At 34.0% G+C, this 22,612-nt stretch overlaps 1 protein-coding gene across 5 annotated transcripts in view; it reads right to left on the bottom strand.

The window, feature by feature from the left end:
- Positions 1-3,046: 3,046 nt before the first annotated feature.
- Positions 3,047-22,612, bottom strand: part of LOC138125671 (somatostatin receptor type 2-like) — a 214,618-nt gene continuing 195,052 nt past the window's right edge. For 3 of the 5 annotated variants that reach the window (XM_069041107.1, XM_069041106.1, XM_069041108.1), the window contains 3 exons: positions 9,010-9,072; positions 4,746-5,605; positions 3,047-4,687 (listed from right to left, as the gene is read on the bottom strand). In XM_069041107.1, coding sequence (XP_068897208.1) covers positions 4,264-4,687; positions 4,746-5,566 — 1,245 coding nt within the window. In that variant the 5' untranslated portion in view covers positions 5,567-5,605; positions 9,010-9,072 and the 3' untranslated portion in view covers positions 3,047-4,263. Of the gene's footprint in view, positions 4,688-4,745; positions 5,606-9,009; positions 9,073-17,717; positions 17,932-21,884; positions 22,070-22,612 lie in introns of those variants that run through there. The other 2 variants (XM_069041110.1, XM_069041109.1) reach the window with 2 other exon arrangements.

Genomic DNA, 22,612 nt, shown 5'->3' with positions numbered 1-22,612 from the left:
TTATTATTTATTTTTGGGAGTCTATTGTCTTGACTAAGTGAATATCAGAATAGGAATGGTAAATACCAAGACTTTTGCCGAACTCTCTTTACATAAAGAAAAAGAATCTCAAAACCTGGTGATTACTGGGGGATTATAAGTTATAACTGTTTTATGACAATCCACCTTTATAGCTTCCAGGAAAGTAATATCAACAACTAGGATGTTGCGAAAATGACTCATGCCGCTTCACTGAAAAATTAATATCGAAAAGTTAATATTACAACAAATTTGATGAAGGATTTTCATAAATGTTCAGACTAGAACATATTTTTTGTATAAATTAAAATATGATAAATCTTCGAAATTTATATGTAATTTTATTTTTAACAATCACAAAGTGTACACGTTGTACAATTAATTACAATCGTGTTGTTACTAGCATTGTTATTGACACAGTCTGTACCCTAACGCGGTAAGTAATTAATGATATTAATGACATTAATGCCTTCAAATTACTCTCGTCAAAAAAATTACTTCAAAGTTAATTATTTTCGTATAAGCGATTGTGCGAAAAACGTTATGGACTCTAGGTACGGTTATATTAAGATACATAACAGAATCTCGGAAGATGGAAAATCTCGACTTCGTCTCGATTTTTCAAACTCTTCCTCCATTCTCTTATAAATTATAATCCACTTACTAACCGTATATCCCAATATACAGTGCATTTTTTTTAACTGTTGCCATAGGAAATTGCATGGTAAAACTTGTACCCCCTGTTAACTTTTGTTCTGATGAAAGTATTCAAACCATTTTTGGAACAAAGTTGGAAGATTTTTTTAAACTATCGGATAGATTACAATTCAATATCCTAAACTGTCGAAAAAGTTGTGAAAAAATATTTCTAGCGCGCCGGAATAATAGTACGTCGAGCGATCGCCAGAATAGCGTCTCTGTCGGCTCAACTAGCACCTGAGACCTGACCATCTCCACTTTTGACTTTTGTCACTTTCATTTAAAAAATAAATAGCGAGATCTCCTCGAGGCTATGATTAAAATAAATAATAAATTAAAATATAAAACCTGATTTTTGTTCCCATATCGCCTACTACGTTTTTTGTCAAATTCTTTACGTTCATTAATTTCAACTTTGAAGAGTAAAATTAGTAAAATAAAACTGCTTGTCGTTCGTTGTTCAAATAGTATGCATTACATAGTCTTATTAATCATTTATTACAAAAATAAAAATTTGTGGATCATAAGTTAACAGAGGATATAATTTTTACCATGCAATTCCCTACGGCAACAGTTAAAAAAAAACGCATAAGATCGCTTAGGACATTGTCTAGCAGTCGAAGGAAAGCACTTTGAACATTTCTTTTAATCATATCTGTTAATTTGTTATTTGTGCGTTAACGTTTTGTTTTTTTTAAATAAATAAATGTTTACATGTTCTGCCTTCCAAAAGCTAATTTAATCATAACCTCCAGGAGATCTCGCTATTTTTTAAATGAAAGGGTCAAAAGTGGAGATGATCAGGTGCTGGTTGAGCCGACAGGGACGCTATTCTGGCGACCGCTCGACATACTATAATTCCGGCGCACTAGAAAATATTTTTTTCACAACTTTCTCGGCAGTTTAGGATATTGAATTGTAATCTATCCGATAGTTTAAAAAATCTTCCAACTTTGTTCCAAAAATGGTTTGAATATTTTCATCAGAACAAAAGTTAACAGGGAGTATAAGTTTTACCATGCAATTCCCTATGGCAACAGTTAAAAAAAATGCACTGTATTTATGTAGGTATGTAATATATTTTTTCGCAAAAAATCATCTACCTAAGAACTTTTTTCTTACCTTGAATAAATTTTATGATATTAGTAATTTGAATGAAGAAGAACTTGTCACATGACATGCGTAAGAGACGAAATTTGGTCGAACTCGGGCGGACTAGTCCATTTCTTTCTGCAGGGGGAGGTGGCGAGTCAGATACGCACTTGCGCATGTGTGACGTCATTTAATTTCAGTTAACAGGTTCTGAAATAGTTATTGTTATATCTAATAATGTCTGTTAAAGTGAAATACAAAAAATGTAGATCTATAAATACAGTTTAGGACAATTTTGGGGTTTGTCAAAACCAAATAGGTGCTTTGTAGATTCCTAGAAGATTCTAACAATTGATTTCTCAAATTTAAATGTATGAATCCCAGTTTTTAAACTTTAGACAGCATTTGGGATATCATTTCTCTTGATAAAAACATATTCTAGTCCATCTCTCTTTTCAGAACCGAAAAGTACACAATGTTATTTAAGTAACATTCGAGGTAGAGCCATGTAATCTTTGATTTGTCACAATTGAGTCGTTGAAGCACACTTTTTATTAAAAAGATATTTAAAAATTTTAAACGTTAGACTCCAATGTGCACAATTACAGTGTCAGTTAATTTAATAAGATTGGCTGTTCTTCATTAAATGTTCTTTTTTTTTGAAAAAAATTTAAATTAGATTCAAGGCGTTTTACCTTTGTAACTGGTTTAATGTGAGTAATTTATATTTTTGTAATAAAATCCATTATATTTAAATAATTCATTAATTTTTTTCATGGCTTTAGTTTGAAGAATATTCTCATCTAAATTATAAATCAAGTTCTACATGTTCTATTGAATTCTCAATTTATCAATCGCCTCTTCTAAAATCATGCTTAGTTATGTTATCAGAAATTTGAGAAATATTTGACCAAACATGTTACCAGCTGTGACAAGTCATGGAAAGTTATCAAATGAATTTTGCTATCATGATTTAGACAGAAATCAGATCGCTTCAACTATTAGTTTTAATTGAAAAAATCACTAAAGCTAAATATTGTATTTATTTGCAATTTGTTGTAACTGTGAAGGGAATGGAATCATTTACAAATATTTTGTAATCATGCATAGTCCATAGTTGTTAAATTAATTTTAGTAATTCATGTAAACTTCTTTACCTCTCCATTTAAAGTTGACTACATAGAATGTTTTATTTTATAACGTACGTTATGTTAACAAATATTTGAATGAAATGAAGTTGCAAGTATGTAATTTTTATTATACGAGAAATATATTGTATACATTCACACTAAGTACAGCTATTTGGCAAGTTTACTTAAATTTAGGTTAGTCAGTCGAACCTAATTTTAAGTCAGTTTCGGTCAGTTAGTAATTACAAGATTGGATACTTTCAAAACGTTAGTTTTGTAAACATTGGTGCGGTGGGGAACTTACATAAAAACGATAGACGTGTGTGATTATATACATATTTTTCATAACATTATGTTAATATCACAGGTCTTAACTAAATCAATGTAAACGCTATGTACACGTAACACATAGAACAGTCATTTAATGAATTGATAATTGAATAGTTGTCGGTAGAAAGCCATTACAACAGAGATTTTGCATCAGAAATGAAAAACCATCTCGACTCGTGGCTGTTGACGTGTTCAAATCATAAAATGTAAAGTTTGTATTAGCTTTCACCTCTTTGTATAAATTCATATAAAAGTACAAAATGTAATAGCAAACAAGATTTTATGGGCTCAAGTACTAAAATCTTGTGGATTACATTATTCATCTCATTTATAGAAGAATAAACTTTATATACAAAATTTAACATTACGAACAGAGACACTCTCTTAACTAAACAGATATCCTATAATATAGTTAAACATAAATACTACACCATTTTTACAAGAGTTTATTTGTTTACATAAACTTAATGACAGTTTGACATTCACATATTGATTCTTACAACATTATCGTATGTGTACATTATGTTAAATTGACACTGAGTTAATTAAATAAATTGGTTTATCCTATGCTGTATTTATACCCTGCTAAATCACTATTATATTCCTATCAAAACCATTTATCTTAATAGTCTTCTCAGTAAGTCCTAGATAAATGTTGTGAACAGAAAATCTCTTCCACTTTTCACTTAAACTACATGTTACAGTGGGTCACAATGTTGTAGATATGATTTATCAAATGATAAATGTTGCACAGTCCCACGAGCAGAACTACAATTTAGAACTGTCAATTTTGACAAGACTCCGCTGGCGCCAACGGCGACACTAGAAACTACACAAGCTGCAATCCAGCACTCTTTCAGCCAATTTTTCATCTGTATTTTTTGTATTTTTTTATTGAAGCGTGTATAAAAAATAATCAATTAATTGTTTTGTTGATCGAGTTCGGCAAGTGGGACCGTCCAACCTCTGCGAATCCGTGGTCAAAGAAAAAAATTTACAAACAAGTCGGGTGGATTGTTACAACGTTGCCGTTCTTGACGGCGTTGTTCTTCGATATGGTCTCTCGGCTGTCGCCTAAAGAGGTAATGTTTGTCCTCGAGGTCATCGTAATCGCCGAGGTCGACTGGTCGCCCCGGCTGACCAATGGTCCCATATCACACTCGTCGTCGTTGTTGGGACAGATGGATGTTCCCCTCGCCGGTTTCACTCTCTCCGAGCCGTGCTTGTTCTTCCTGGGGAAGACGCTGTTCTCCAGATGCAAAGTCGCGTTGACGTCTTTGCCGGCGGCACAAGTGCACGCTTTCAGAAAACTCTTCTTGAAGTTGTCGCTCAAGAACGCGTACAAGATCGGGTTCATCGCCGAGTTGGAATAGCTGAGGCAGGAAGCCATCAGGTGCAGAGTCACCACAAAAGCAGAACTGCAACAGATGCAAAAAAAGAAACAATACAAGCCACCCATTTGCACGAGATACTCACTGATTTGATAAAGAAGTGGTGCTCAGCATGGCTATCTGCGTGATCCAATACGGCAGCCAGCAGATCACGTACACCGTGACCACTGTCAAGACCAGATTGGTGACCTTCCGGTGCGAGCGTTTCTTCTCTTTCGACTTGTTCTTGGGACCTACAGTCTTCAGCTTCTGTATCACCAAACAGTAAAAAACTAAAATTAAGACTAGGGGAATTGCGAAGCTAAATACGAAGGTGTACGTCGTGAAGATGGTGGCTCCAGTCGCCGAAGTGGAATTGTCAGTGATGTTTTCATTGTTGTTCCAGTCGATGATGCAAGACTTCTGTCCGGGTCGGGGCTCCAGCTCCGTCGCGTGCTCTATGATGGGCGTCATCAAGACGATGCTGCAGGTCCAAGCCAACAACGACACTATCCTCGATATCAGAGGCGTCCGCCATTTTGGAGACGAGATGGGATGACAGACCGCGATGTATCTGTCGGCGCTCATGATGCACAGGAAGATGGAGCTTGTGAATTGGTTGATGCTGGTGGAGATCATGTAAGCTTTGCAGGCGGCATTGCCGAAGATCCACTGTTTGTTGATCATGGTTACTAAGAGGAAGGGGATGCCGATGAGGAAGCACTCGTCGGCTATGGCCAGGTTCACTATGTACATGTTGGTAACGGTTTGCATTTTGGAGAAACGGATCACTACGTAGATTACCAATGTGTTACCAACCAAACCCACCAAACATACCACGGCGAACAGGATGGTTTGGAAGATTATGGGCATTGTGAGACCCTGTTCCATCATGCCGTCGTCGCCCGTTATGTTGCTTTGGTTCATCTTGTCCTTTGATTGTACAGAGAGGATCACCAATCAGATCTGCGAATAAACAGCCACGTTAATTTATGATGAGACATAAAGGGGATGCAATCTGGACTCTCTCATTACCAAAAATACATTTTCAATATATTTTTACACCGAATGGTTTGAAAAAAATCCGAAAAATCAAGAGATATGTTTTGAAAGTGATATGATATAAAAATCTTCCTGATTTATGTTTAGTACAGTTGTTTGCAAAAAAAACGGGAGAAGAAAATTTACCTAATGTAAATTTGGTTTTGTTCATTTGTCAATTAACTGTCTACTTGACAATACCTATCAAATGATGTCAAAAATGTCATTGCATCTCTTGTAAGAAGGTTTCACACTATGAAAAAATTGTAAAAATGTGTCAATTTTATTCTGACAGTTCCCGTTTTGTATGTATCTGTCTATACCATGTTAACAAATACGCCTTCAAATAAAATCCTAAGCTGAGTAAGCGTTGGAAAAATTAAACCGGTTAGAACAGTGTAAAATTTGAATTTCCCGTCGTTTGACACGAATGACATTTGTTTGTGTTTAATCGGGACATGTTTGTTTTCAGCAAATGGTGCTTCGAGAATAAGAATCGTTAAGTTATTCTATTTTTAAAGTAAAACATTGCAAAGAAAGATTTTTTGGCTCTAAATTTTAGGTTAGCTGTCAACATGCTCCAATTAATCTATGCTTTAAAAAAGCACAACAATTGACGGTTTCCAGCGCCTTCCCAGCCCAGGATTTTATTTGAACGCGCGATATTAAAGACCCAGAAACATCGCAGTTGGTCATTATTCCATAATAGAAATTTGGAAGTATTGCCCTTTTTCAAATTTTATAATTGTCTTTGTGTTATTTCCAAGAAATTCTTCTCTGTCTGTTAAAGTGTACTTTTCCTTTAATATTTTTTCTCTCTTAATGTTTCGTTATAAATTTCCTTGTTGTGCATCTCTGAAATAGTTGTTGGTGTTATTGTTTTTTGTAGTACATAACTTTCCTGATTAAAAAAGCTTAGAGCATGAAAATAAATTACAAATCTGAATAAATGTACTACGGTTAACGTAATGGAAAATGTATTAATTAGAAACGGCCTCAAAGTCCTCTTCGGGTCACATTATTTTCATTAAATTACATTCACCAAGTTTCTTTTCAACCGAATCGCCTAAGGACTCTTGGCAAAGGTATAAATTTCCCACACACTCTAAACTTCACGATGTGAGATTTAATAAAGAGTTATGAAAGGTTACCAGAATGACTTTTAACTCAGCCCGAGTCTATATTTTACCGAGCAAACAACCGTTTACTGAAATTGAAAATTATGAATAATGAAGATGACGTTCTTTTAAATTTCATTCTGACCGTTTTAAATTCCAGGTTGAAAAAATTCGATTATTTGTGCCCCAAAGCAGCGCGTTTCGCCATTTCCATTCGAGATCGTATTTTTGTTTCATTTAGGTTTTTGAGACCCAAAACACAGAATGTTGAGTTTTGTTTAAAATTGTTTAAGAAGAGTAAACTCAGTTAGTTCATGGTAAAAGGAACTAAATAATATTATCCCAAACAAATCTTTACTAATTATTTGTAATGTACTGTACGCTCTTGTGCTCCTTATTTCAACAATTTTAAAGCAATTTTTAAGCTTTTTAATTTTAACTATATGATTACTTAAATATGTAGTTATTTGTGTACCGAGGCCAAAAAGTGCATCGTCTGAATTCGAGTTTTCTGGCCGAGGCGCAGCCGAGGCTTGAAAACAAGCGACGACAAAAGGCGCTTTTTGGCAGAGATGTACATACATTTTTTTAGGCGATTGCAGGAACAACAAATCATCTTAGATACATTTATTAATACATGTGTATTAGCTGTTTTTTATAGTATTTTTATCAACTTGCCAACAAATCGAAATATTTACTATTTGCAATACAATTACTTCTCTACATAATTTATGGTGACAAGACAATTATCGGCTTTGTCGGTTTCGTTGTTAACCTACTAAACAGACCAACAGATGGCGCCACGATTCAGAGTCCGAAAAAGAGTTACTTTCCGTCCGCTTTTGAGAACGTAAAAGTACCGTTTTCACTAAGGGCGCCTAAAAAACTAAATGTTTGTAGAAAATGGTAATGGATACAGGTTAATTCAATGTGTTATTAGTTTTTGTGTTATTTCTTCTCTTAAGAATTTGGTACTTGAACAAGACACAAAACCAACAAGTGGAACAAAAATAAAGCCTCAGTCTTTTATTAAAAAATGGTACCATGTCATCAAATAAAATAAAGCTTGTATTAGAGTGAAATAAAATTTTCTTTCAGCGAACTAGAGTGTGAAAGGACAAAGTGTAAAAACATAAAAATCTTATTGGAATTCAAATCTCGAACATTGTAGTTTCTACAGCGGTACTAAAACCTCGTAACTATTTGCATAGTTCCAAGAATTCCTCGTTTTCTCTTTATTAAAAAAGTTTTAATCTGTGTATGGGCAAAGTTTTCTTATTACATTTTGCATAGGTGTTCATTCAGTACGCGTTTATGACCCCAAAGTTTATATTGTTGACTTTATTATTTGCCTCACGTCTATTGCGACGTGGTTTTCGGTCAATATTCGCAAAAATATAAACCGCAAAAAGACCCCAAACAAGTTTTATTAAAAAGTAACAAAAAACCGGTACTCAGTTGAGAAGTATCGTTTTTGCACCTAAAAACCCCCAGAATTTGTAAATATAATGAACTAGATTTAGTATCTAAATTGCGTTCTAAATTTTCCAAAGAAAAAATTTACAGCCCCTGATTAGGATAATTTCAATTGTTAATTCAGACAAGCCACCCTTTATCACGGCGTTATCAGCAAAAAAATGCACAACGGAGTGAAGAGGCGGCTCGAATAATTTTAGATGAAGGGAGAACAAATAACAGCAGGGGTTGTATAAAATGTTAAAGTTTGTTGGGAATGAAGCGATAACACCGCCGCCACTCTCATTTCCATGTGTTGGGGTGAAATATTGAGCTGCACAGACATTTTTTTTAAATACCGCCCACTTTTGTCTAATACCATCGCAATAATGAAATTGCCCGGCTTTATTTATTACCGGTTTATTTCAACCGAATTAAATTGAGCGCTAAATCTAAATACAAGAGCGCCAGTGTTAAGATAAGGGTGCTGGGGCAAGAGAAACGGGATACACTTTTTTAATTGCTTCATAAAGTTGCGAGACGTATCTTCATCGCGGAAATGTATTTCACTGGGTCGAAATATCTAAACAAAATCTTAGGCTTTTTAGCGAACTTTTCTTGTTAAGGGTAATCCAGCAATTCTGCTTTGATTGGTGAATTTTTTTAAAAGAAAACCTAAAACGCCCAGAGTGGGGCGGAAAATTTGCTTTTACGTGGACGGAATCCTTAAGCTTATGAGGGAAGTTTCACACTTACTTAGATAATGTCCTTATTGTTGTTTGTCCGAATGAAGGCCATTAAAGCCATGGTTGTAGGAAGCTGAAAAAAAGAAGATTTGTTAAAGCGGAAAGGCATTTGTGAACATCTGGGAACAAGATTTTATTAATCAGTCTTTAAAATTTTTCAGAAATATTAAATAATAATAATAATAAATACATATCGCGAAGCGCTGAGGCCTACCTGGAATGTTCGGCATCGCAATAAAAGGGAAACGATTTGTGTCCCCGAACCCACATATTAAGACAGATCTTGCTGTAAAATGATTGTAAATCATGTTTGTTTTATTTCTGCACAAAATATTAAAGCATTATTTTTAACGAGTAAATATCTGTCGATGTTATCTGGTGCTTTGCGGTACATTGTACTGCAGTTATAAACGTATCTGCATGATACAATGCAACAAATGAACAGTTTGTGCATATCTGGATGTTTTTGATCTGCCAGAAAAGATAAATCTTTTGAAACCATCGATTCCGTTTAAAACTTGTACACAACGATCACTCCAAACAAGCTTATCGCGTTTTACGAAAATTCAATGCGCTGAATTCTAAAGACTTATCTTTATGGCAAAGCTGAATAGCTTGAAATTATTCACTAAAATATAAATATTCCGGGCTGTAGATTTATAACTGGGTGGTACAATTTTTCTTAAATTTATTTAAAGAACTTTTCAATGGAATTTTCTGATGTCAATCAGTTGTTTGGATATTATCGAAATAAAAAGGAAAACGAGTCGCGGTTGTTGATTGAGGGGGTTTGTTTGTGTGCACGAGAATAATGTTATGATTATGAATGACCGAGAACGGAGAGGGTTGAATATCAAGGTTGGTAAACATATAATTAACTTAAGATACGTTGGCTCGTAATTCTAAGCTGACGTCAGCCACTCCTCATATCAACTTTCATCTGATGTAGTGTGTAAAGCATTACAAAAAACAACAGAAATGTAAAAACTTTCCTGTAATTCGTAAATAAATTAATTTCCATGTCGGGTTATATTAAAACTTCTTAAAAATTATTTTTTCCATGATCATTGAATTTCAGTGGTCTTTGCTCACTGAAAATAGTCAGCAAAAATGGCAATTGAATCAGTGAGTGAGGAAAAAATATTTTCTCACTAGTGAGCAAAGTGAATGTTTTGCGAGTTTGTCGATAGAGGGCGCCAAATATGTTGTACTGAAAGTTTTTTTAAATCTGTCTTTAAAATACTTTCTGAATATTAATAACTAAAGCTTGTATTATTTTTTTTAGCCTGTTATTTAAATTTCAATTGACGAAAAAACGGAAAATTGCTTGGGATAAACTTCTGAAAAAATTTATGCTAAATGAATTATGTGTTGGTATCACTGATTAAACTAAAATCAGTAAACCAATCACAAATACGCAACGCCTAACGACATAACCTCTTTTGTTTGGAATTTTGTTGATCCACGTTTTGTTGTAAGTTCCCTGTTGGGCTAATTTTGTAGAAGTTATTGTTTCAGTGATTTTAACAGTTATGAAAAATAGTGATGCAGATTGATAATGTACAGTTTACGTTAATATAACCTCATTTTTTACTCTTGTCATGTTTTTGTCATTTTGATTTATTTACATTAAAAAGGTGAAAGCGATGATTTAAATACACTTAGTGCAATTAATTCAAAATTCAAAAAGGGACAAAAAAAAAATGCTGTCCGAAATTTCGATTTCGCGACTCTATTTTATGATCATGGAAAAAATCAGATTCAACACGAATGAGCAAACATGCATTTAATCACTTGTATGCTGAGGGTCCTCGCCTTCGGCTCAGACGCCCAACTTCCGTACTCGTGCACTACTTTGCTCATTTGTATTGAAAATAGCTATTTACTAATAGTAGAATAAGGCTCTGATTCGTGGAAAAATAATATTAAAAAATAGCCTCAAATGTATTGTCACAGACATAGATAACAATGTAAAACTCTAAGGTAATAACACTGATGGTTGAAATCTTGTAATTGCAAAAATGGTGGATGCGCCGGGTTAGGAATGTCTCTGGAATATATCACCGAATATAAGTTTTAATATGTTTGAAATTTTATTTTTAATATGTAAAAGACACAAAAAATCTAATGTATTTCTATTGTGCTGCTTAAAAAATATCTCTCTTGTTTCGATTTTAAATCTACGTATATTTGTGCTTCTTTTTTCCCACTTTACAGTCAACAACAATATATTGTGATTCTACTTGAATCTACTAGACCATAAAAGACCTATTTTACAACGAATATTGTTCCCTATTTTGTCAAGTTTCTCCGCCTACATCTGACTCATATAAAAGGTCATAACGACATCTTTCTCACAGCTGACTGACGATGTAGAATACATAAAACAGTTTATGGTTTTGCAAGCCCCTTTAGGGGATCCGAAAATGTTTCAATAAAATTTAATATTTCCATTTTCGGTTTTCCTTCTAAATTCAGTAAATGGACTTTCCTTCACGACCATTTCAAGTGGAGAGGCTGTTCACATTAATATAATTTTAATAAATAAAACGAGGCTGACTTGAAAGCGTCATCTTGTCGATAACTAGTAGTTTTGTCTTGACGTTTAATATAACACACCCAAGAAAAGCTCATTTTTCTGTTGATTGAATTTAGAAGTTTATGTAGGTTAATGTAACAAAGCTTAATCATATTCAGATGGAGTTTTAGGAAAAAAATCTCTCTTGTCTTACCCAAAGCATTTGATTTAATAAGTATAGAAATTACATTATTTTCAAATTGAAATTATAAAAGCGAAAACTTACACGGGCATTATTTATCATTAAATTTCTATTTACTTCCACAAAGAAAGTTAGCATAAATGAGATGTTTTTGTAAACAAGAGTTTATCTCACTTAAAATAATTTCAGGTCTAGTGGGCATTGTTGAAGTTTTTGATTTAATTAGTAATTATGTGTATCCTGCAGCATAATACCCTTGTGGATTAACCCGTATCATTCTGTTAAGGTAAGCAGAGGGAAAGAGATTTTAATGTTGCTCCTATTTAGAAGAACTTAACCCTGCAACGACAAATTACGTGAAATTCCCAAAGATTCCCAAAGAATTATTTTTTTTTTATTAATTCAAATCGAAATACCTGACTATTGATTGATTATCTTAATAACAATTTATTTTTAATCCAGAATTTATTTTGGAATAATCTTGGCTAATTTCGAGAAATTCCAAATTAATACAGCACTCGAGAGTAAGGCGGCTTTTGTTCACTTGAATTGCATCGCGTGAACAAAAGCTTTACCCTCTCTGGTAGTGTAAATAACTAATTTTTCCGATAAATGCTTTTTTAAATTTTTATTGACTACATAATTAATAATTATAATAATAATAGGGAAAACACAACCTATCGGGTTGGTATCTCTGTACGTCAAAAAGTTTGACGTTTGTTATTTCATTAAAATTTGCAAAAGTGCAAAATAAAACATTTGGTCAGCCGAAAAATCTAATGCAAATGTCGTACGGTAGGTATTTTCCAGCGCTCCAACTAATCAGGCACTCGGCTTCGCCTCGAGCCTGAAACCTAGTACTGTACTGTACTGTACTGTACCGTACTGTAATTAAATAATAGAGAAAATAAAAATTTAGAAATGTTTGCCCAGATGCAAAATATACTCTCGTTCTTTCATTTAAAACTTTTGAAAATTTGTAGATTTGAAAAGGCAGGATTTTAATTAACCTCTTTATATCCAGTTTTACATAGCTTGTTTCCATCTCGTTTCTTCTCATATTCTTGTTCGTCAATCGCCCTTATTTTTTTTTTCTTCCTTATAGACCAACAATGAACGACAATTTTCACAATTAATTAAAACAATGCAATAGTTTATTTCAAATTTGTCAATGGTTTTGTTAGTTGTAAACTTCAACGAATTGACCAATTGAACTGTTACAATGCGATATGCACTGAAAGCTTTTGACCCATTTTGTTCAAAGACTTAGAGCATATTCAACTAAATAGCTAATATTGCCTTGCGGTATATTATTACAAGTTTCATAATTCATAAATTCTCACTATTGTTGGGTTAAAAGATAAAATGCATCACTGAACAAAGCCTCGTGTCCCACATATTTTCAGTTGAAAACAAATCAGACAATGACTCAAATATCACAAATTGTGCTACTTTAGACATTCTCAAACAACATTCTGCAATTGTGCACTTCCTCTTATTAAAAAATGGTATGGTGCAGAGTTTGATGATTTAAGATGTGTTTTTACACTTTCCTGCAGACCATGTAGGTTCGTTAATCACTGCAAATTAATTTTATCGATTGGAAATTAATCACAAAGCGACCTATAAGTAATGTCCTTTCGATGGAAATGATATCTGAATATCTTGATTTATATCGCCAATTAGCCAAATTAGAAACTAAAAGTATCTAAATCACGTTGGGATATCGCACTGCAAGCACTCACAAGAACTTTTTTTGGCAACATCTAATCGGTACAAAAAGCGAAGACTGCTTTAAATCGAGACGTTTGATAGATGGTCTAAGCCGTAAAATCCCCAAGTATATGCGTTGTGACTTTAACAAATGTCGCTGTAAGAGGAATCAATGACTCTCATTCATCAAGGTAGAACAGAATGGATAAAGAGGAAAAACTATAACGACTTTTATTCATGATTCTACAATGTAAACTTTGTTGCAAAAACTTCTGAAACTTTTCGATTGTTGAGTTAGCATACAAAGAATTATCACAAAAAGGCAATAAATCGCTGGCTTTTCAGCAAAAAAAAAAATGTACACATCTGCAACATCATGAGGCGAAAACTGCAAGAAAACTCTTTTTTTTTTGTAGTTCTTTTGAGATACCAGTGGAACATGAAAAACTACAACTGCGTCGTAGATTGCTTCACACAGTCATTATTGCCACTTGTTTTAAAAAAAAATAGTTAAATCTAGTCTCTAGTCTCTCATTACGTCTGCTTGTCTCGATTTGTGCACAAAGGATTTTATTGTTGTGCCATCCTTGCGGCGGCGTTCCCGCCGCGCCGCCAACTTAGCCCTGTTTAGATTAAATTGCGAACTATTTGGATCTGATTTAGTTTTGGTTTATTATAGTTTGTTGCTTTGTGACGTCTGCTCCTAAATGAATTTTCAATAAACCAATTGCCACCAAGTTTAATTATCCTTTGATTGAAACGGCGCGTCTTCGCAGAATAATAGACGAAAACCTCCAAGTGCTCCACTTTAGGTATCGGAAAACTTCGCCGTTTAAGTGGGTAAGGAGGTAAGTGTTACGGCGTAACCCCTTCTCATCCCTATTTACATTCGCCTTCAATTCCTTCGGATTGATTTATTTAAGTCGAGCGTTTCGAGGGGGTGTCAAGCAACCAATCAAGCCGACCGAAGCAGGTGTTTGGAGAATTTAATCCTTTAATCTCGTCACGACACTTCGCAAACATAAACCATAAAATAATTAGAGGGATTTCGTTGATAAATCTCTTTGGAGGTCTGCGGAAAAATCTACACTCACATAATGGACAGGAAGGGAAAAATTTACTTCGAGGGCTCTCAGCTTTCAAAAGAAAAATAAATGAATCTTAATTTCTTGTGAGTGAAATTTATATTTTATATTGTGTTGATCTTTGTTTCCCCTGTTTAAATATTCTTTTGTGTCAAATGAACATTTTTGTCACAAAAAAATTTAAATAATACGTCGAGGTTAAATTAATCTCGTAAAACGTATATCATAAACTCACTTTCTACAACACAGTTCTGTTGTTTTTAATAGTTTCTTATCTATTGTAGTGTAGAATGATAAAAAAGGTACAATCTTTCATTCCTCCGAGGAAGGGTGGGCTGCTGAGGCTCTCCAAAGCCTTTTCAGCCACGATGACGGGAAGATTCGGGAAGGTGGTAGGTACTGTGGTGTTAATACTGGCCCAGCATTCGCCTTATCTGTGATATGGGCCCTGTGCTAATATCAAGGTGTGATGGTGTTTGGAAACCCCTAAAAAAACCCATACTAGGTCGGGTGGGCGGTTCCGGGGTTTGAACTCGGCACCTCGCGAATGCAAAGCGGCGCGCTAAGCGTTTGGCCACGATGCTCGATGTAGAATTGTATCTGGATCGTTGAATCTAATCACCATGCCTGAAAGTGCACTCGCTGGCTCAGCCTACTTCTTACAGGAATTTACTGTGGCCAATCTCCGATACTACATGTGCAAGCCAATTGCCCGATTTTTTGGTCTTCAGTACTGGCCATCTCTTTTTGTTTGTTTTTTTTTGTTTTCTTTCTCTTTGTTGCCTCATTTTTTATTTCCTTTTTGTTGAAAACAGAAACATTATGAATTTGTATTTAAACACGCCGAACCCTCGCCTATTTTGCACTACCAATCGCTTCTGGCTAAATGAATTTGCAAAAATTTGAATGACATTCGCTGGAAATCGTTTAGGCTTTGCACACGGATAAATTATACACGAACGCTTCCAGAATAAAAGAGCGACATAGATTCACAGCACCGGAAATTCATAACACGATATTGGATCCGGACATAATGTTAACGAGACGTTATTATTCATATCTTGTGGGGCTGGAGTCTTTGAAATGCAGATGACACCCCCATTATACTCGCCCGAAATTCGGACAATTTCACTCAGATCCTAAATGGCAATTAGCGAAAGTTTACATGAGCTACAGGGCCGGATTAGGGGTCAGGTGTTGGCACCAACTTTGACAATTAATTTTCCGCTGTTTGCTCATTTGGGTTGTGTACGCCAGGAGCAGGACGTTAAAAAATGAGATCAGAATCTTGGCAACGTGCGACGGCTTGTGGGGGCTACGAGATGGATGAAGGGCGAGGGTGCGGTTTTGTTGCGTATTAATCTGAGTCCTGTCCTGGGTGGCGACCCTGCGAAATTCCGTTGTTCGGCCAAAAAGTCATAAACAATTGTAATTGAGAAGAACGGTTGCGTTAAGTGTGATCTCGATTGTTTCTGCTTGCAAAGGGTTGTAATTGGGGAGTGACAAATGTTTCATTATCTATTTGTTGCTCCAGCTAGATAATAAGGCGAGAAATTCCGGGATTTTTTCCATAAATCTTCCAGAATATGGGAATAGAAAAAGGTGACGTTTTCTCAACTTTAAATCTTGATTAATGTCGCGAATGTAATTTTATTTGAATTTGGGGAAAATTGTTTGAATTATTGCCGGTCTTCTTTAAAAAGCTATTTCGTTCGAGTAGCTCACTATTCTCAAGAAAAATATTGTAAGTAAAGCCATAAATTTCTTTTTTGCATTTCGGAATTTATATAATAAATAAGAAACAATGTGTTCCTAGCTGATATGGGAATATAAATTCAGCTGATCCCTATTCTCCAATAAAAATGACAAGACAAATATTCCTGGTATACAAGCAACGTGGCCAGCACATGTGTTCACCTGTACTTGGAACAAGAAAAAGAAGTAATTTATTGAATTCTTTTATTCGATGCTTAAAAATAAAAAAATAACAATCTTTCCATTCATATATTTTTTAGGAGATATACAAAGCGATCAAAAAGAAAACAAATCAGAGCAGGCGTTGCAAATCATCGGTCATGTCGTAGCGGAATTCTATGTAAATCAGCGTAATAATAATAATAATGTTAAAAACATTTTCCCAACTAAACGCCAGAGCGCTCGCTACACTTGGAAGCATTCAGTTTTGTTTATTTTGCACTAAAATCTAAGTTTATCGAGACTCATCTGAAGTTGAAGAGCATCTTCAAAGGAACAAATAGTGCTGAAAATATTCGCATCATCGACCATAGTTTAAAGTAGCCGCAAGTTATAAATAAATATCGAAAAAATCAATGAGCTTAAAATGGAACACTGAGGTCTCCAGGAACTCAGATTATGAATAGAAGGAAAAACCCTTGTACCCAATATAAGCAGTAAAACGACAAAAGCCTTGTAAAAAGCAAACAATATTGACACTCTTTAAATTTGTAGGAACCAAATGCGTGAATAAATGAACGTTGAAACCTAAATTATCCAGTTTCATTTTTATTGCATTGCATTGCAAATAAAAATGTTATCGACATATTATTTATAACACACAAAGATAACCTAACTTGTTATCATTATAAATAATTGGAGAATTTTTGGGTGGTGTCATAAAATCTAGAGTCCGTAGTCGTCATGTCTTCCTTAAAAGAGCTAAATTAATTTTTTATATATTCTGGATTTTCTATATTTGGTAATGGTGCATCTCTACTATACATATTCTGTTTCTGAGCCCGATGCCGCTAAGCCATAAAACGACCGAAACGCTGGCGCTGACAGATTCCAGGGCGTCCAGAACATTTCATAAATAATTAGCTATAACTTTTTGGATTTCCTGCTCTAAGGTACTATTCCTTACGTGGCATCTTCCAAACATCATGTTTTCTCACTCTTACCCCCGCACATAGCTTTCAGAACGAGGATAGCCAGTTTGTTAACGTGAGCCCAGCGCAAGTACCTTTCCGACAAAAGAAATTTGCATAAATGCCTGTGTTAAGCGGTGATTATTATTGATTTATGACAACCGGGGTTTACGACTTACCGGCATCGAACTCAGAAACGTAGTATAAAAGGACATAAAGTAAAACATTTTTTTTTACTCTGACATTAAGAAGAATTTATCGTAAATTATATCTCTAATGAAATATGTACTTATTTATAAATTTCTCGTTCCTTACCAATCCCAATGAAGGTTTTTCGATTGTCTGTTCTGTTACATACTTTGTCTTGATAAAACATAAAACAAGATGCGATCGGATGCAATTTATATAATTAGTCCGATATGACGCACTCAGACGTGTTATTGATCGAAATTTCGATTTGCAAAGTCCGCAGTTCTCGTCGCGTCCGTTCACTTTGCCGACCGGAACTCAAGTGTATCAATAAAAATATAAAAGGGAATGATGATAAACATAAGTGTAAAAGATAAGATAAGGGAAAGATTAAGAGTTTTCGCGAAAGTCAAGTGCAAGTTGCTAATTCCGAATAACTATTAACACGTATAGGAGGGATACGCGGAAGTGTTCGAGAAACTGGGGATTTCATAACTACAAAAGCATACGACTAAATTAAAATACATACACTGGAAGTACTGATGCTGTAAGATATACAAATAAAAAGACTGAAAAATTAACAGTGGCGGAACAATAAAGAAAACGCTAGCAACAGGACACGAGAGCAGCAATGGAAAGAAAAGAAATAGAGAAGGAGATGAAATAGTGAAAAAGTAAATTAACAAAACGATTTCCGACAAAACAAAAACAAGGTAAGAAGGAGATCATCGCCTCAAAATACAATACAAAAAATAATGGCAAAAACGAGGAAATCAGAAGGATAAAAAAAGAACGAAAAGAAAGCATGGACATACTCGTAATTAAGAAACTGAAAGTAAAAAAAAAAGAAACCCGGAAACGGAATTAAAGGAAACAAACCAGAAGATTGAAAAACTAGAAAGAGAAAAAAGGTGAAAAACCTGGTGATTAAGGCAATCCCATTAAACATTAAAAATGATAAAGTCTTGAAGGAACAACTAAAAGATTTTATAAAGAAGCAACCGGAAATAAAATCGAATTAAAAAGCGCAGGAAGATTAGGAGACAAAATATGTAAATAGAAAGTCTGACGAACAAAATAAACATTCTCAAGAATAAAAATGCCGACGGCAAAAGAGACTCCAAAATGACTAAAATAAATTTTCCCGTAGCTCACATAACCGAGTTATAAAGTTTTCAATTTCAGCAATCCCAGAAGCTCGTCCTCAGGTATTACTAAAAAATTGGACAGGTTGCTAGACAGCAAAAATAATAATTATTCATATGGCTTGAGATAGGACTTTATTTCTTTAAAATTCAGATTATCACATTCATTCAAATACTCCCCTTTTTCTTTGGGAGACAGTTCTGGGACATTTGTATAGAGGCAGATGTGACAAAAAGGGAAAGAGAGATACAAGCCAATCTCAGAAAACGGGCAAAGGAAGAGAAGAACAAAGGTAAGCAGGTTAAAGTTAAAAAGGATATATGAAGTTAGACATAACAAAAACTGTAAATGGAAAGATTAAAAAAACTAACATCACAATACAAAAACAAATAGAACTGTGGAAAAACTAGACGCATCCATAAACAAGATATCGACCCTGACGCAGAAAAGCACAAAAATATATAGAAAAGAAAATATACTTAGCAAAATCGGCACACGGGACATAAGAATAGTAGATACAGGAAAGTAAGATAAATTAATAAATGAACTTCAAGGTAAAAGTATAGAATAGGGGGCTCATTCATGATGAGATTATATGGTCGGGAGTGAAACAAGAGGAACAAGCAAGAGGCTGAGATGCACTAATAGTTGAAGAGGATAAAATGAAGTAGTTACGTGAAAAATAAAAATTTGTAAATGAAAAAATTATAACGGTAAACATAATAGTTATTTATTTAACGAGTTCGTGTGTAATTTTGGCTTTTTTTGGCATGAGTGGACCAGTTTAAAACTCGAGTGAAACGAGAGTTTTAAAGGTCCACGAGTGCTAAAAAAAAGCCCAAATTACACAAGAACGAGTTGAATACAACGTTTTTTTGTTCGACGAGCCCGTTAAAGGCTCCAAATCGCTAAAAATCTTTAAAATTAGCTTGACGTTTCGCTTTGACAAGTTGTCAAATTGATCAAAATTCGTTCACACAGGAGAAAATTCTCAAATTCTGACAGTGTCGAACAAAAATAGTAGTTTATTTAACGAGTTCGTGTGTAAATAGGGCTTTTTTTGCATGAGTGGACCAGTTTAAAACGCGAGTGAAACGAGGCCCACGAGTGCCAAAAAAAAGCCCTATTTACACAAGAACGAGTTGAATACAACGTTTTTTTTTGTTCGACAAGCCCCTTATAGGCTCCAAATCGTTCGAAATCTTTAAAATTAGCTTGACGTTTCGTTTTGACAAGTTGTGACATTTATCAAAATCCGTTCACATAGGAGAAAATTCTCAAATTCTGACAGTGTCGAACAAAAAATTCAGTATTACCAACCCAAACAATCCCTTTTGATCACTTGCATTTATTCGTTGAAAGTTTGGTTGCATAATCTATCTCCAAGATGACGAAATTTGTAATTTGTGCAAAGTTACTTTTTTATGGTGTAATAGTACTCTCGTGTCAAAAATAAATTACTCTCTAGGATTTAGGGATATTCGTTACTAGGTTGCCATAAATTTGGTTAGGTTGGAGGCTATGTGGTTTCTGGTGACAAACAAAAGATATCCCAAAAATGTAAGGCAGCAAATTAATTGCAACAGTTGCAAATGACTAATTTCTCGCTACGTTATTTCCCTAAAAGTTCGAATTCTAGGGAGTAATTTATTTTTGACACGAGAGTATCTCCAAAGTTATACGGGTGTCTCAGCTAAGTTTTCGAGCCTAATATCTTGGTTATTTGCCAACGGATTTTTATGAAATCTATACTAAGGACAACGTAACATTTTATCTGCCCCGCCCATTTCATTTTCTTAGTTACCAATCAAATAGGTTGTTAAGACGATCTGATTTACACAGTAAACATTTCTGACATTCGAATTGTGTTAATGACATTTTATTTTTTAGAACCTAAAACAATAATTGTGAACTTGACAGCAAAATTCTAACCTTAACTTTTTTACGTGGCAAATGTGATGAAAAGTTGTACAGATTGAATCTGACTTTGATTCTGATTGGTCAATTTTAGTGGGCGGAGAAGATAAAAAGTTATAACGGCAATACTATAAAATACAGATATTTTAGACGGTGAAGTTTCAATTAGTAATTATAAAATAATATAATAAATATTTTTAAAAAAGGAAACAATTTTTGCCTATGGAGAGTATCGTAAGAACTTCAACGAGACAGTTCGTTTTCTCGTGGAACACTATCCAAATGTAGGCTTTACAAAATTTAAGGTTCAGAGAGTCGTCAATTTATTTGAAGACACAGGAAGCGTACGTGAACCAAATTACCTTGCTTATCGTATTTTAATCTTTTATGGAAGAATTTAAGCATCCAGTATAATAAATTACGTCCAAATGTTGTCTTTAACTTTGTAAGTTTTGTAAGGTTATAAAGATAAACGTCAAATATGTCACCTGCGTTTGTGCGAAGACAAAAATTCGGTGATAGTGCACCTATGTTTTTGCATCTGCAGCCACTATTAACACAGTTTTTTCCTTTTTCTTGCAAACCAGACGTCTTTCAAGGACGAGTTTCTCTTTCAGCATTTTTTATTAACGATCAATTTTTGATATAAATCGTAAGTGATTTAACATTTTAAAAAGGCATTACGTTTACGTTTTTAAGACTTGGGTTATTGCATTAATGAAACTTTACTCTTCATCGTCTAAAATATCTGCATTTCACAAAAATCCGTTGGAAAATAACCGAGATATTAAGCTGAAAACTGAAACACCCTGTATATAGATGAGTGGGACTTAAATTATGAAATATAATATAATACAAAATAATTTAAAATGTTTAGGTATTATACTCGTATGTATACATATGTTTTTAAATAATGACCTAATAAAAACAAAACCTCTGATAATGTAGTAACATAATAATTATTCACTTTTAATATTGCTTTGAATATTTTATTATATATTTATTATATAAATTACATTTTTAGCTGAAAGCGAGTTTTTTGACAGGCTTCATCAAATATTTAAAACCTGAAGCTTTATTGAATTAAACAGAATAATTCCTGGTTTTGCTAATGCTATTATTAGAATATTTCAGTGCATTTTATCGAGCACTAAAATTACATTTTCTCACATTTAATCAAATATCGAGTTACAAAACTATTGTTAAAACAACATATTTCAGTGAACATACCTCGTTTTATTTGAAATATTCAGAACGCTTTGCAGTTTTCCATCTAGAGATGAAATGATATTTGCAACACTGACACGCACATCACAAAAGTTCGTACTTTTTCCTGTTAATTTCGTTGTTATTTACAAAATATAGTTGATCAACATTTTTATGGAGCTATAAACACACACACTACACCCGTCATGTTAAACATTCTCCTCTTTCTCTTTCCACGCTCATATGATAATTAAATGCATTTCGAGTATTTACTTAGCATCGTTGTTAGCATTTTGTTTGTCCTAATTAGATTACATTACCGTCATCATCTGTTGTAAACTGGAAAAAAAAAATCGCACTTACACAAAAGTTAGTCAAAAATAAAATGTGTTGTACTCGTAGTAGGTATTTAATTTTAAATTGTTGTAACTGATAAATTATGTACTTCCATAGAAGTGTTCTAAAATAATGCGCTAACGATTTTGATTTGTTATTACAATTTATAAGATGTAATTATTTGAAAAATGTTAATTTTTAAATTTACAATGCAAAAATTTCCGATAATAATGCGGAATCTGGAAACGTGCCTCGAATGCTTGCAGCGTTTCCACGTTGAATGGCATTTTTTTTCTATTTTGGTTAATCTTGTTGATCTAAAATTTCTGGTTATTTTTCAATCCGACACGGCGTCTTCAAGAAGATTTATTTCCTTTACGACAAACAGCTCAACTTCACAAAGAGTACCTTATGCA

Source organism: Tenebrio molitor, chromosome 3, assembly GCF_963966145.1.
Source record: "Tenebrio molitor chromosome 3, icTenMoli1.1, whole genome shotgun sequence".
In the NCBI taxonomy this organism is placed as follows: Eukaryota; Metazoa; Arthropoda; class Insecta; order Coleoptera; family Tenebrionidae; genus Tenebrio; species Tenebrio molitor.
This window is presented reverse-complemented; position numbering and strand designations above follow the sequence as displayed.